The following is a 14,208-nucleotide window of genomic DNA, read 5'->3' on the forward strand; positions in this document are numbered from 1 at the left end:
TGTAAACATTCACAGTGCAGGGAGGAAAAAGTATGTGAACCTTTGGACTTAATAATTGGTTGACCCTCCTTTGGCAGCAATAACCTCAACCAAACGTTTCCTGTAGTTGCAGATCAGACCTGCACAATGATCTGGAGTAATTTTGGACCACTCCTCTTCACAAAACTGTTTCAGTGTAGCAATATTCTTGGGATGTCTGGTGTGAATCGCTCTCTTAAGGTCATGCCACAGCATTTCAATCGGGTTGAGGTCAGGACTCTGACTGGGCCACTCCAGAAGGCATATTCTGTGCTGTTGCAGCCATTGTTTTGTTGAATTACTTGTATGCTTTGGGTCATTGCCCTGTTGCATCACCCATCCTCTGCGGAGCTTCAGTTGGCGGACAGATGGTCATACGTTTTCCTGCAAAATGTCTTGATAAACTCTGGAATTCATTTTCCCATCAATGACAACAATCCATCCAGGCCCTGAGGCAGCAAAGCAGCCCCAAACCATGATGCTCCCTCCTCCATGTTTTACAGTGGGGATGAGGTTTTGATGTTGGTGTGCTGTGCCTTTTTTTCTCCACACATAGTGTTGTGTGTTCTTCCCAAACAACTCAATCTTGCTTTCATCTGTCCACAGTATATTTTCCCAGTAGTGCTGTGGAACATCCAGGTGCACTTTTGCAAACTTCAAATGTGCTGCAATATTCTTTTTGGACAGCAATGGCTTCCTCCATGGTGTCCTCCCATGTACTCCATTCTTTTTTAATGTTTTCCTTATTGTAGATGTGTCAACAAAAATGTTAGCATGTGCCAGAGATTTCTGTAGGTCTTTAGTGGACACTCTGGGATTCTTCTTTACCTCATGCAGCATTCTGCGCTGTGCTCTTGCAGTCATTTTTACAGGACGACCACGCCTAGGGAGAGTAGCAACAGTGCTAAACTTTCTCCATTTGTAGACAGTCTGTCTTACTGTGGACACATGAACATCAAGGCTTTTGGAGATACTTTTGTAACCCTTTCCAGCTTCATGCAAGTCAACAGTTCTTGATCATAGGTCTTCTGAGAGCTCTTTTCTGCGAGGCATGGTTCACATCAGACAGTGCTTCTTGAAACCAGTAAACCCAAAACAGGTGTGTGTTTTAAGAGCAGGACAGCTGTCAGCAACACATCTAATATCATCACACCAATTGGAGTCAAGGTTGGCTCACTCCTGGCTCCAATTAGCTCTGGGAGAAGTCATTAAGCTAGGGCCTCACATACTGTTTCTGCCCAATTCATGCAAAACTCCACGTAATCCCAATGGCTTCACATACTTTTTCTTGCAACTGTATATAAGGTGCAGTAAAACCTTGGTGGTTGAAAAAGCCTTTGATTGGGATTCGTATGAAGAAACTATACAAGCAGTGTGTGAAAATAATGAAATCACAGTGCATTTAAAAAAACATGCACTTAATTTATGAGAAAAGGTAGCAGAAATGTACTTTTAATTGTAATTTATGCAATTAGAATTTTTCGACTAAAAGTATAACATTGCATATTTGCTGGAGTTTCACCTTATATAACTGGCAATTGGCATTAAAGATATGTGAACATCTACCTGGCAAAACGTAGTAAAACAGCCTAACTAACTTGAACACAGAAGACTGATACTCCAAATGGAATGGCCATTGAGTGGGAAAGGAGGGACATTAATGCTATAGTCCTTTGAAATAAGCAGATTAATCCACCCAGAAATAATGGATTGAGAGGCAGATTCATCCTTCTGAGTACCCTTGGGTAGTGCAAACAGATTGTCAAAACAAAATTGTAGACTTTGGGTTAGTTTGAACAGCCTGAACATCCAAAGAGTGAAGTACCTTCTCCTTAGCGTGCTTAGGATTAGGACAAAGCATGACAATACAATGTAGTAATCAGTTGGAATGGAGAAATCACCTTATGTAGGAAAGAGTACTGAGGCCTCAACATCTACCTACACATCCTGGTTTTCTGATCTCACCAACAGTTCTGCAATTTTCTGTGGATAATAGCCATTATCAGTTGGTGACATTGCCTTTCAGCCTGTCCACAGTTCTCAGAATGTTTACGAAGGTGTTGACTCTAGTTCTGGGGTTGTCCAGCACTCAAGGTATCCCTATCATGGGGCACCTATACTACCAACTTCTCACAAAGCAATTGGCTCAGAAGCTGGCATCAAATGTCCAACAGTTGGTACAGGTCCTGAAAAGGTTCAGTTGAGCAATGAACCTTCAAAAGTCTGCTTTAGTTCCAAAACAGCATCTTTATTTTTTAGTTCTAATCTTTTACATGGCTCAGGGGATGGGTGGGGAAAACGATTGCCGGATTGCCGCGTTCAATGCAGTCCCTTATGCCCAGTTTTACTCCAGAGCTCTTCAAATCCATCAATATGATAGATGCCAGCCTAGACTGGCTAGGAAGGTGTCTTAGGAAGGTGTCTTAGAGAACCTCTTGGCTTGGGGAATGTAGTCATCAGAGGAACATAATATGCAATCGATATCCTGAAAGTTCTGCCTCTCCTACACTGGTCTGTCTACTTAAGGGTCTCCCATCATTGTGCAGTCAGAAAACACCACAGTTGTGGCACACATGAATTTATTTTGAATAGGCTGTCAACAAACAAGTACAGAAATACAGTGCAGGACAGTAGTGTATTACCATGCACTGTGGTGCACTGCAATGTATGTGCAGCAGAGCTGTGTTGAGTTGAGAGTGTCATTTAAAATGCTTACACAATACAATACAGTGTTCCTTTAAGCTGATTCAGCCCTAAGACATGCTTCAAACCTACATTTTTCTTTTTTTTTAACTTAGAATACTGAACATAACCCTTTATCAATGTGTTTTCATAAATACCTTGCCCCATACAATGTCACTCTTGTCATCCCATTTAATAAAAACATCTTGATCTCTTCCTCTTGTAAAAGCTGGATAAGGCTCAGTCTCATTTCCTGCAATTGCTGGATCCTAAAACGTGGTTAAAAAATATGAGATGTTTTATTTATGAACCATAAAGTCAGAATGTTCACTAGTTCTATTTTCTTCCATAAAACAAGGCCATTGGTCAAGAAACCTCTGATTCATTCATATTCCACCTTTAGGATTTGTTTACACATCTATATTTTAGAAGTCCTATACCAAGTCATATAATTGTTCTTTACAAGATTTTTTTTGTCACCAACCCTGCTGACCCCTACTTCTAAAAATGACAAAATCCTGGTTCTCATGCCAGTCTCCTAGCGTAAATACTTACCAATGACCTGATACAAGTATGCAGATAAAATGTTTTAACTTTTCTCTGACCCTCCTGATTTGCATACTTGTTTAAGGCTAGTTATTCAGATTTGTTAGCATAATGGTCAGGCTAAACTTTCACAAGGAAGTCAGCTGTAGCGGCCTCTACATTTCTCATATGGCAGGTCTACTATAAAAAGAGCATGTAACCAAATTAGAAAGTAGAAACATATTTGAAAATAAAAAATATAAAAAATAAAAAGGCAATATTAACAACACAACTACTGTATGCCATCTTGCCTGAAATGTGAAAGCTTTCTGGAAGAGATTACAAACTCACATATAATTATGTGAATACATGTGTTTTTTTGTCTAATGTTAAATTATTTCATTTAAGTGCTGTAATTAGGTTTCTTTGGTGCTTGGATAAATGTCAGGGTTGAGAGTTAAAGGTTATATAGCTGTGTAAACAGTATTGCTACAAATCTTGGCTAAGTAATCCAACAATACTTCACATATGTCATACCAGCATGATGATAACTCTCATTCCATCTAATCGGATATTATCGAAGATTTCAGGGAGTCTTGAAAAATTTTTGCCCAAGGTGAAATCCATTTGCCTCTCCATGTAATCAATGTCAGCATACTGCACATCCTGAGAGAATACAATACATATTCAGTGCACAACAATGTGCTTTTACAGTAAATGCAAGGATTGTGATAAATTGTAAACTACAAATGAGAATGCACAGGTTGGAAAAAAACTAAAATATACAGACAATACAATCTGCAAGAACTCATTAAACAGTTAGCCCACAATGAGTTACATTAGTTTGCCCACAATACATTACTGAAAGGTCACACAGTAAAATACTATACAGTAGATGCCAGCAAGTATTAAAATACTTAATGTAGTAATGCGTAGAGATGGTTGAATGTGCCCAGGTTAAACTTCTTTAGGGAAAGGGGGAGGGGGGGATTGAATTCTGTAGGAAATTTTGTGGAAAGCAAGTTTAGTAGAAATCCTACTGAAAAAAAACTGGTAAATCTTGATATTAAATTCTTGCTATTTTGAAGGATAATAGGCAAGCTATTGTAAAAGATATTCTATACCGATGCCAATGAAAAAGAAAAAAACAGTGCAGACGGGGTCCTGTTTGTGTTGCTTTAAGGACAAGATGAAAAATGCACAATACTTACAAATATGTTTGAGGGATACTTTAAAGCTGTATGTTGTATTTCATTACAGACATGTTTTTTAGTCTCATTTTCCATTACAGTGTACTTTGACAGCTTATTTTTGACTGAGGAATTACTGACAGTAGTAGCACCATAATCTTCATTCATTTGATTGATATTAGTTAAAGATAAAAAACTAAAAGCCTATTAGCTGGCGGACATGGAGAAGTAATATTTCCAAAGTGTAGGGTTTTTTCAGAAAAAAATGGTATTGCTGATGTACCCTATTCATCCTTCTTTATTAATCCCCAAAGAACCCTTGAAACTGACAACAAAGGGATCCAGAAGAACTGTTTGAGCACTTTTTTTCTAGCTTGCTGTAGTGGTTGCAAGGAAAATTATAGCTATACAAGGCTCTTCTTTGATTCTCTAGCTCTCCTTGACCCCTCTGCATATCTATCTATCTATCTATCTTGTCTATTAATCTCAATTATACCCCCTGCCCCTCCCAGATCAGTTGCGGGAGCCTGCAGAGGAATATGACCCCTGTCGTCTGTTCTGCGACATAACATGTTGGGCTAAGCATAGAGAATAGTGACCTTGTATTATACATCGTAAAGAACTGGTGAAATTAGCCTCTTTCCTTAAATTCAAATTATCTGCTTTAAGGACCGCCCGCAATGTACTGTGGTCTGTGCAGGCAAATCAATCTACTGGTATGTCACTGCCTGCTTCTGGGTTTAGGGTGCACACATACCCCCCTCGCTGACCCCCGCTGTGAGTCTGTCAGTAAGTACTGGCCAATGATTCATGGCCAGGACCTGCTGATCGGCTATGCAAAGAAAGAATAAGAAACAAAAAGATCTGTTTGTAAATGCAGCACTTAATACACACATCACACATTGTTATGCACACATTTAATCCCTTGATCACCCTAGATACTAACCCCTTCCCAGCCAGTGTCAATAGTACAGTGACAGTGTATAGTATTATCAATGATCACTGTATTAGTGTCACTGGTTATGTCAGTAGCAGCTAGTCAGCTCTCCCCCCTCGTCAGTTAGTGTCAGATTGTCCATCGCACTATCGCAGTCCCATTATAAGTCGCCGATCACAGTCATTAGCAGTATATAAAACAAAAACAATACAGTGGGGCAAAAAAGTATTTAGTCAGCCACCAATTGTGCAAGTTCTCTCACTTAAAAAGATGAGAGAGGCCTGTAATTGGCATCATAAGTAGACCTCAACTATGAGAGACAAAATGAGAAAAAAAATCCAGACAATCACATTGGCTGATTTGGAAAGAATTTATTTGCAAATTATGGTGGAAAATAAGTATTTGGTCACCTACAAACAAGCAAGATTTCTGGCTCTCACAGACCTGTACCTTCTTCTTTAAGAGGCTCCTCTGTCCTGCACTCATTACCTGTATCAATGGCACCTGTTTGAACTTGTTATCAGTATAAAAGACACCTGTCCACAACCTCAAACAGTCACACTCCAAACTCTACTATGGTGAAGACCAAAGAGCTGTCGAAGGACACCAGAAACAAAATTGTAGACCTGCACCAGGCTGGGAAGACTGAATCTGCAATAGGCAAGCAGCTTGGTGTGAACAAATGAACGGTGAGAGCAATAATTAGAAAATGGAAGACATACAAAACCACTGATAATCTCCCTCGATCTGGGGCTCCACGCAATATCTCACCCCGTGGGGTCAAAATGATCACAAGAATGGTGAGCAAAAATCCCAGGACCACATGGGGGGGACCTAGTGAATGACCTGCAGAGAGCTGGGACCAACGTAACAAAGGCTACCATCAGTAACACACTACGCCGCCAGGGACTCAGATCCTGCAGTACCAGATGTGTCCCCCTGCTTAAGCCAGTACATGTCCGGGCCTGTCTGAAGTTTTCTAGAGAGCATTTGGATGATCCAGAAGAGGATTGGGAGAATGTCATATGGTCAGATGAAACCAAAATAGAACTGTTTGGTAGAAACACAACTCGTCGTGTCTGGAGGAGAGAGAATGCTGAGTTGCATCCAAAGAACACCATACCTACTGTGAAGCATGGGGGTGGCAACATCATGCTTTGGGGCTGTTTCTCCGCAAAGGGACCAGGACCTGGTTTTGATGATTATGGCTGTACACTTGTGTCAGTGGTGGCACATGTAAATATGAGCTCATTAATTGTTTTTTACATAATAAAGATTTTAAATGGTTTCATGCTATGGGAGCTCCCCTCTTCTTTTTTCCTCCCCATGTGACTTTTTGAGCTAGAGTGAATATCTTTTCTTAGAGGTCTCTTAAGAGGAGGATCGTTGAAGCAGCGGCCTGTTACTCCCATGTGTCACACGCTGTTAGCTGGTTTATAATATTACCAGCATGGAGCTCTGGTGAGTTTATTTAGTATATTTGGTGGTGGAAGAGGACAGATGGTGACCGTTATGAAGATACATGGATTCATTTATGTTTATGGTGGACATTATTAGCCTCTATGTGGATGGTGGACATCACATACACGGGGAATATAGATACACATTTTATATTTTTTATGTTTTGCTTTTTTTTTTGCAGATACTACACATTATTATGCATATAAACTATTATTATATGAACTTTATATGAACTTGCATGTTTGCACATTGCATGTGATACTTTATCATTGGATGAGATTTTTAAAGAAATCTTTCTGCACAATTTGCACATGGCACTTTAATATACATATGTTTACAGGAACTGGATATGATTGTTTAGTTTATAGGTTGGGAGCAGGGTAGTGCTGTTCTTTTTGCCCATTATTGTCAGAAACAACTGCCTGATGCATTCTAATCACCCCAAGCTCACAGTTATAGGCTTAAAAAACAGGAATAGAATCCAATTAATTAAAAAAAAAATATAGCTACAGTGTTGACAATTAAAGCGCTAGCTATTAATAGGTTTTTGCAGACAGAAATTGGTCCTTAATAGAATTTGTAGGTGAACAGATCTGTGCACGCAGGCAGGGCATATAAAAAATACTTCCAGCACTGCAAATCAAAGAACTCAAGCATAGTTTGTTAAAGTAGATATAAAACTATTCACTAAAATTTCATATAAGCTTTAACATGATCATATCACTTGGACAGTTTTTTTTTTAATTGCTAGCTTTCATGAAGATAACAGCTGGTGATATTGATATATAAGGTAATTGTTGGGGCACGTTGTTTTATGAGATGACAACATTTTGCTTGTCTCCCACAATACCCTATCGATATAAATCACCCTGTCACAGATTTTCCCAAAGGAAACTATAAGATGCTGTAATGAGATGCATTGCTCAGGCATATTTAAAAATTGTCACCAAAAAAAAAGCCTGTGAAAAAACTGTTACAACCAGCAACAATTAGGAAATTTGCCATGTGCAAAATTAGGCAGAGGCATAGGCAGGGACGTGCATGTGGACAAGTGTATATCACCACGTTATAGATTTTAAAAGGCTGCAGACAGCAGGGCTAGAAAATGTACCTGCGCTTTTCATGATAATGAAAACACTGGTATTTGATGCACAGTGTCTTCACAAGGCCCTATGGTTACAAAGGATTAGATTCGGCAAATGTCCACATTATTAGTTGCGACCAAAAATGCTGAACCTGTTGCAGCCACAAACCTGAACCTCATCTCTACTAATGATCTGTCCCACAACAGAAAAAATAGTAATTCTTATATAAAATATTGGCATTTGAATAACATACCGAAAAGCAAACTGACGATGCATATTATATCAATTTTACATGTGTCATGGCATGACTGTAATTACTGATTTTTACTTGGTGGAGATGTGAGTATGTTTATACAGTACCTAGGAGATAGGTGCTTGAATTTCCCAGACCTAAAACAGAGTTAAGCAGTATTAACCAATTCAATACGGGGCGCTTACACCCCTTTCCTGCCCAGGCCAATGTTCAGCTTTCAGAATTGTCACATTTCCAATGACAATTGCACGGTCATGCAACACTGTAAACAAACTAGATTTTTATAATTTTTTTTGACACAGATAGAGCTTTCTTTTGGTGGTATTGAATCACCAATGGGTTTTTGATATTTTTTGCTAAACAAATGAAAAAATACCAAACATTTTGAAAAAAAACCCACACACAACCTTTTTCTTTGTTTCTGTTACAAAATGTTGCAAATAAGTTATTTTTCTTCTTCACTGATGTGCGCTGATGAGGCTGCACTGATGGGCACTGTTGAGGCAGCACTGATGGACACAGATGAAGAGGCACTGATGGGCACTGATATGCGGCACTGATGAGGCTATACTAATGGGCACTTACATGCTGCACTGAGGAGGCTGTACTGATGGGCACTGATATGCTACACTGAGGGAGCTGCACTGATGGGCACTGATATGCTGAACTGATAATCAGAGCAATGATGATCAGTGCCCTGATTATCTGTGTAAATGTTCCTGTCACAGGAAAGCAGTTTATCGGTAGTGACAGCGCTGAGGAAAGGAAATGCAGATAACTTGCATTTGTTTACATGTGATCAGCTGTGATTGGACATAGCTGATCACATGGAAAAGAAACAACTTTATTGGCTCTTTACTCTGATCGGTGATTCACTGTACATGAGGGACAAAGCTTACCACCAATCGGGCGTGAATGGGTGGCAAGAATGGGAGGACGTCATATGATGCCCTCCAAGAATGAGAGTGGTACCCCCTGGCCATCATTCTATAATAGGCCAGGCGGGAACCAGTTAAACTCAAAAACAAAATGTAATATATTGCAGCTTACCAATTTTTAGAAGCTGCCTTCATTCTAAGCTTTTTTCCTTTTTTCCCAGTAAGTCTGTTATGTTTAACATCTGCTAACAGACCAAGCTGTCCAGGAAAAGTGTCAGTTAGAGGCTGAGGCAATGCATTTAACATGAGGGTGCTAATAATTGTCAGCTTTTATTCATTTATGTAAAACCTTCGTGTTATTTAGAGGTTGGCTTTAATTTGTTATGCAAGTCCATCAAAATCCCATAGTGTATCTAATACTACCCTCTCCACAGATTGACAACGCTGCTGTTCAAATATGTCTCCCCTGCTCTGACATTTAGAGTGGATTCACCCTAATACAGGAAGTGTGTTACAGGCCAGATTACCAGAAGAAAAAGAAAACTAATGCAGCCACCACATTTAAGATATGGTGAGCTGCAATATATGACAATTTACCTTTTTTTATATCATACTACTTTAAATATGTCCTTTTGTTTGTTGTGACAGTTTTCATTAGCTGAGCATCAATCACATTTTATTTCCTGCAATAATCACTTTATCAGAAAATGGACGTTTTGCTACTATAAAATTCCCTTCTCTGAGTCATTGAAGGACACAGCTCCTCCTATTCTTGACCATGGGGTTTATAGCACCTCCTACAGGAGTAGGGCACTAGGCAGAAAAATAGCACAGCACAGCCTATGGACAGTTCTAGCTGGAATAAACCCCCTCTCTGCTATAGAAAAGCCAGTTAGTCACAAAGCAGAATCAGAAGTATAAACTCTACATAATAGCGTGGGTGCTGTGCCCGTCGATATAGTAGCAGAGGAGGACGCCATGACTTTTCTATGACCGTCTGTGAGCACCAAAGGAGAATCCGACCTCTGAAAAGAGGCCGTAGCAGACAGGCACACATGTACCACCCGGACCTTATCCAAGGAGTGCAATGCAACCTCCATTGATGCGATGACCATAGACACAAGGAAAAGTGACAATGTCCTCATTCAGTTGAAAATCCAACACCACCATGGGCCCATGAAGCAGTGAAGACAACCCCCCCCCCATCCTGGAAATGAGTAGCAGCAAACCTACAGACTGAAGAGAAATTGTCTATAGGCTTGGTGGTCTAGTGTGGCCAGGAGTGCTTGGCATTATCCAAATAGGTCTTGAAGGGTTTGGAGTCCTTGTCAGAGGAGCCAGGAAAGAAAAGCCTGGACTTCCGACATGGTTCAATCCCCTTCTTGGTCTGTAGGAGGAAGGTACTTGTGCCTCCTGTGATACTAGGAGACTATTGATTATGTCATCCAAGGTAGCACCAAAGAGATGTTCTCCCTGAAAGGGCAGATCACCAAGGCATTTATTGAAGGCTGATCAGCAGCCCCTGCATTTGAGCCAAAACACCCTTCTAAGCACCACCACCGAGACAGAAAGCTTGGAAGGAGTGGAGCAGCATCCAAGGATGCATCCCAAACGTACTTCAGGCTCTGGACCAACTGGTCCACCCAATCCACGTAAACCAGATTCACTTGCCCAGTGGACAAACTCTGCCACAGAACCCGCAACACCAACCCCGCAGTGGTAAACATAAAGTAACCGCTTCTGCCCAGCAGTCTTTGTCCGTCCCAGCAGAGTCCTCAATTTTAAGTGTAGCTCACACAGAAGTAATCAATGAGGTCACTGGTGCTTTCTCCTGTGCGATTACAGAAGCAGATGACTCAACCTCACTTTCCAAGGATTTATATGAGGAATCTTCAGGATGCACATAAAGCGTAGAGCCCCCAGTGGAAATGTCCAACTGTTATATCAGTATTATGGAATAAGCACACCCATGGATCTTTTAATATACCCTCTCTCGTGATCTCAACTATCTGTTGTATTATCTCCTGCCAAAATTCCTGTATTTTGGAACAATCTCACCATACGTGTACTATTGTACCCTGCATCCCACACACCCGCCAACAATACAAGGAATTCTCCGGGTGTTGCTTATGAGCTCTACTGGGGGTAACATACCATCTTGCTAAAAATGAATAATTCATCTCCACTGTATTCATATCAATTGCGCCATGTGCAAATCTAAATACTTTCCTTCTCTGTTGTTCACTTAACTGCATTCTCAACTCTTTTTCCCATTTACCCATATATGTTGGAAGTACCGGTTCAGATATCGAAGTCAGTATCTTATAAATGCGTCACGTGCCATGTTTTTGTATTCCATCTGAGTTGAACAATTGCTCAAATGGGTACATATCTTCAACCCCTCTCAATGGCTTTGGAAGTGATGCTACAAAATGCCTTAATTGACGGTACCGCCAATCATCTAACACATAAAACATATGCTTTTTTTTTCAATTCTTGTAAAGTACCTATTTCCCTATCCTACATAATATCCTTTAACTGTGCATTCCTATCCTTAATACAAACTCCTGCTATAGTGCTCTTGCACGGTGAGAAACAATGTGTTCCCTCCAGTGGTAATAGTGGTGAATTAAATCCCCATCCATTTTGTTTTTTAATTAAATCTCATGTCCTATATGTTTCTTGTTAAAATAGTGTTTTCAGACAACGTCAGGTACTGTTGTGGAACCCAAATCATTTTATCCAGTTGTGCTGCACCCAGTGTTTGTTCAATCCCTACCCAACTTTTCCCCCATGCATTATTTACCCAATCCATTATTCGTGTTATTAATACTGCAAAATAATATCTTTTAAACTCTGGCCCATTTAAACCCACATTTATTTTATCTTTACATAAAACCTCATATTTCACCCTTGGATTTTTATTTGCCCATATACAGTTGCCAGAAAAAGTATGTGAACCCCTTGGGATTACGTGGAGTTTTGCATGACTTGGGCATAAAATGTGCTCTGAACGTCATCTAATTCACGACAATAGAAGAACACAGTCTGCTGAACATAATACTACACAAACATTAGATGTTGCCATGGTTTAATTGCACATAACATGTAAACATTCACAGTGCAGGGAGGAAAAAGTATGTGAACCTTTGGACTTAATAACTGGTTGACCCTCCTTTGGCAGCAATAACCTCAACCAAACGTTTCCTGTAGTTGCAGATCAGACCTGCACAACAATCTGGAGTAATTTTGGACCACTCCTCTTCACAAAACTGTTTCAGTGTAGCAATATTCTTGGGATGTCTGGTGTGAATCGCTCTCTTAAGGTCATGCCACAGCATTTCGATCGGGTTGAGGTCAGGACTCTGACTGGGACACTCCAGAAGGCGTATTCTGTGCCGTTGCAGCCATTGTTTTGTTGAATTACTTGTATGCTTAGGGTCATTGTCCTGTTGCATCACCCATCCTCTGCGGAGCTTCAGTTGGCGGACAGATGGTCGTACGTTTTCCTGCAAAATGTCTTGATAAACTCTGGAATTCATTTTCCCATCAATGACAACAATCCGTCCAGGCCCTGAGGCAGCAAAGCAGCCCCAAACCATGATGCTCCCTCCGCCATGTTTTACAGTGGGGATGAGGTTTTGATGTTGGTGTGCTGTGCCTTTTTTTCTCCACACATAGTGTTGTGTGTTCTTCTCAAACAACTCAATCTTGGTTTCATCTGTCCACAGTATATTCTGCCAGTAGTGCTGTGGAACATCCAGGTGCTCTTTTGCAAACTTCAAACGTGCTGCAATCTTCTTTTTGGACAGCAATGGCTTCCTCCGTGGTGTCCTCCCATGTACTCCATTCTTGTTTCATGTTTTCCTTATTGTAGATGTGTCAACAAAAATGTTAGCATGTGCCAGAGATTTCTGTAGGTCTTTAGCTGACACTCTGGGATTCTTCTTTACCTCATGCAGCATTCTGCGCTGTGCCTCTGCAGTCATTTTTACAGGACGACCACGCCTAGGGAGAGTAGCAACAGTGCTAAACTTCCTCCATTTGTAGACAGTCTGTCTTACCGTGGACACATGAACATCAAGGCTTTTGGAGATACTTTTGTAACCCTTTCCAGCTTCATGCAAGTCAACAATTCTTGATCGTAGGTCTTCTGAACGCTCTTTTCTGCGAGGCATGGTTCACATCAGACAGTGCTTCTTGAAACCAGTAAACCCAAAACAGGTGTGTGTTTTTTAAGGGCAGGACAGCTGTCAACAACACATCTAATATCATCACACTGATTGGAGTCAAGGTTGGCTCACTCCTGGCTCCAATTAGCTCTGGGAGAAGTCATTAAGCTAGGTCCTCACATACTTTTTCCTCCCAGCACTGTGAATGTTTACATGTTATGTGCAATTAAACCATGGCAACATCTAATGTTTTTGTAGTATTATGTTCAGCAGACTGTGTTCTTCTATTGTTGTGACTTTCTATTGTTGTGACGTTCAGAGCACATTTTATGCCCAATTCATGCAAAACTCCACGTAATCCCAAGGGGTTCACATACTTTTTCTTGCAACTGTATATCTCATTATCGATCCTTTCAAAGCCCTAAAATACATTAGCGGTAGATATATTGGGAGCATTTGAAGTTTATATAAGATTTTAGGCACTATCAACATCTTCACCAAGTTTATTCGTCCTATCCAGGAAAGTAGTCCTTTTGAGATTTTTCTCAACTCCTCCTTTATCTCATATAATGGTGGTATGAAGTTTGTCTGATATATACTCCTAAGTGATGAGGTCAACTTTACTCCCATGTAATTTAGTTCTTTATCTCTCCAGATAAAGGGAAATTTTTCTTTTAATATCTGTCTTTCTGCTTTCGATATAAATCTAAAATCTCAAATTTTGAAAGGTTAATTTTAAAATTTGATAATTCTCTGTATACTTTTAACATTCTCATAGGATTTGGTAATGTTACTTTAGGATGTACTACATAAAACAACATATCATCTGCATAAGCTGCCACCTTATGTTCCACTTCTCCAATTTTAATTCCTTTTATATCTGTACTCTGTCATAGTTGCTAATAAGAGTTCCAATGATAATATAAACAGGAAAGGTGAAAGTGGACATCCTTGTCTTGTTCCATTATACATTTCAAAAGGTTTTGACAATAGGCCATTGACCTTTA

The 14,208-nt window shown here is 40.1% G+C and overlaps 1 protein-coding gene across 2 annotated transcripts in view; it reads right to left on the bottom strand.

Annotated features, from left to right (window-relative positions):
• Positions 1–14,208, bottom strand: part of SI (sucrase-isomaltase) — a 302,245-nt gene that overhangs the window by 59,202 nt on the left and 228,835 nt on the right. For both annotated transcript variants that reach the window (XM_089675454.1, XM_089675455.1), the window contains exons 54-55: positions 3,763–3,891; positions 2,859–2,969 (exon numbers count right to left, since the gene is read on the bottom strand). In XM_089675454.1, coding sequence (XP_089531580.1) covers positions 2,859–2,969; positions 3,763–3,891 — 240 coding nt within the window. The remainder of the gene's footprint in view (positions 1–2,858; positions 2,970–3,762; positions 3,892–14,208) is intronic.

The sequence above is a fragment of the Staurois parvus genome, unplaced genomic scaffold (assembly GCF_062004578.1).
Source record: "Staurois parvus isolate SC_StPar_1 unplaced genomic scaffold, SC_StPar_1.0 ptg000155l, whole genome shotgun sequence".
In the NCBI taxonomy this organism is placed as follows: domain Eukaryota; kingdom Metazoa; phylum Chordata; class Amphibia; order Anura; family Ranidae; genus Staurois; species Staurois parvus.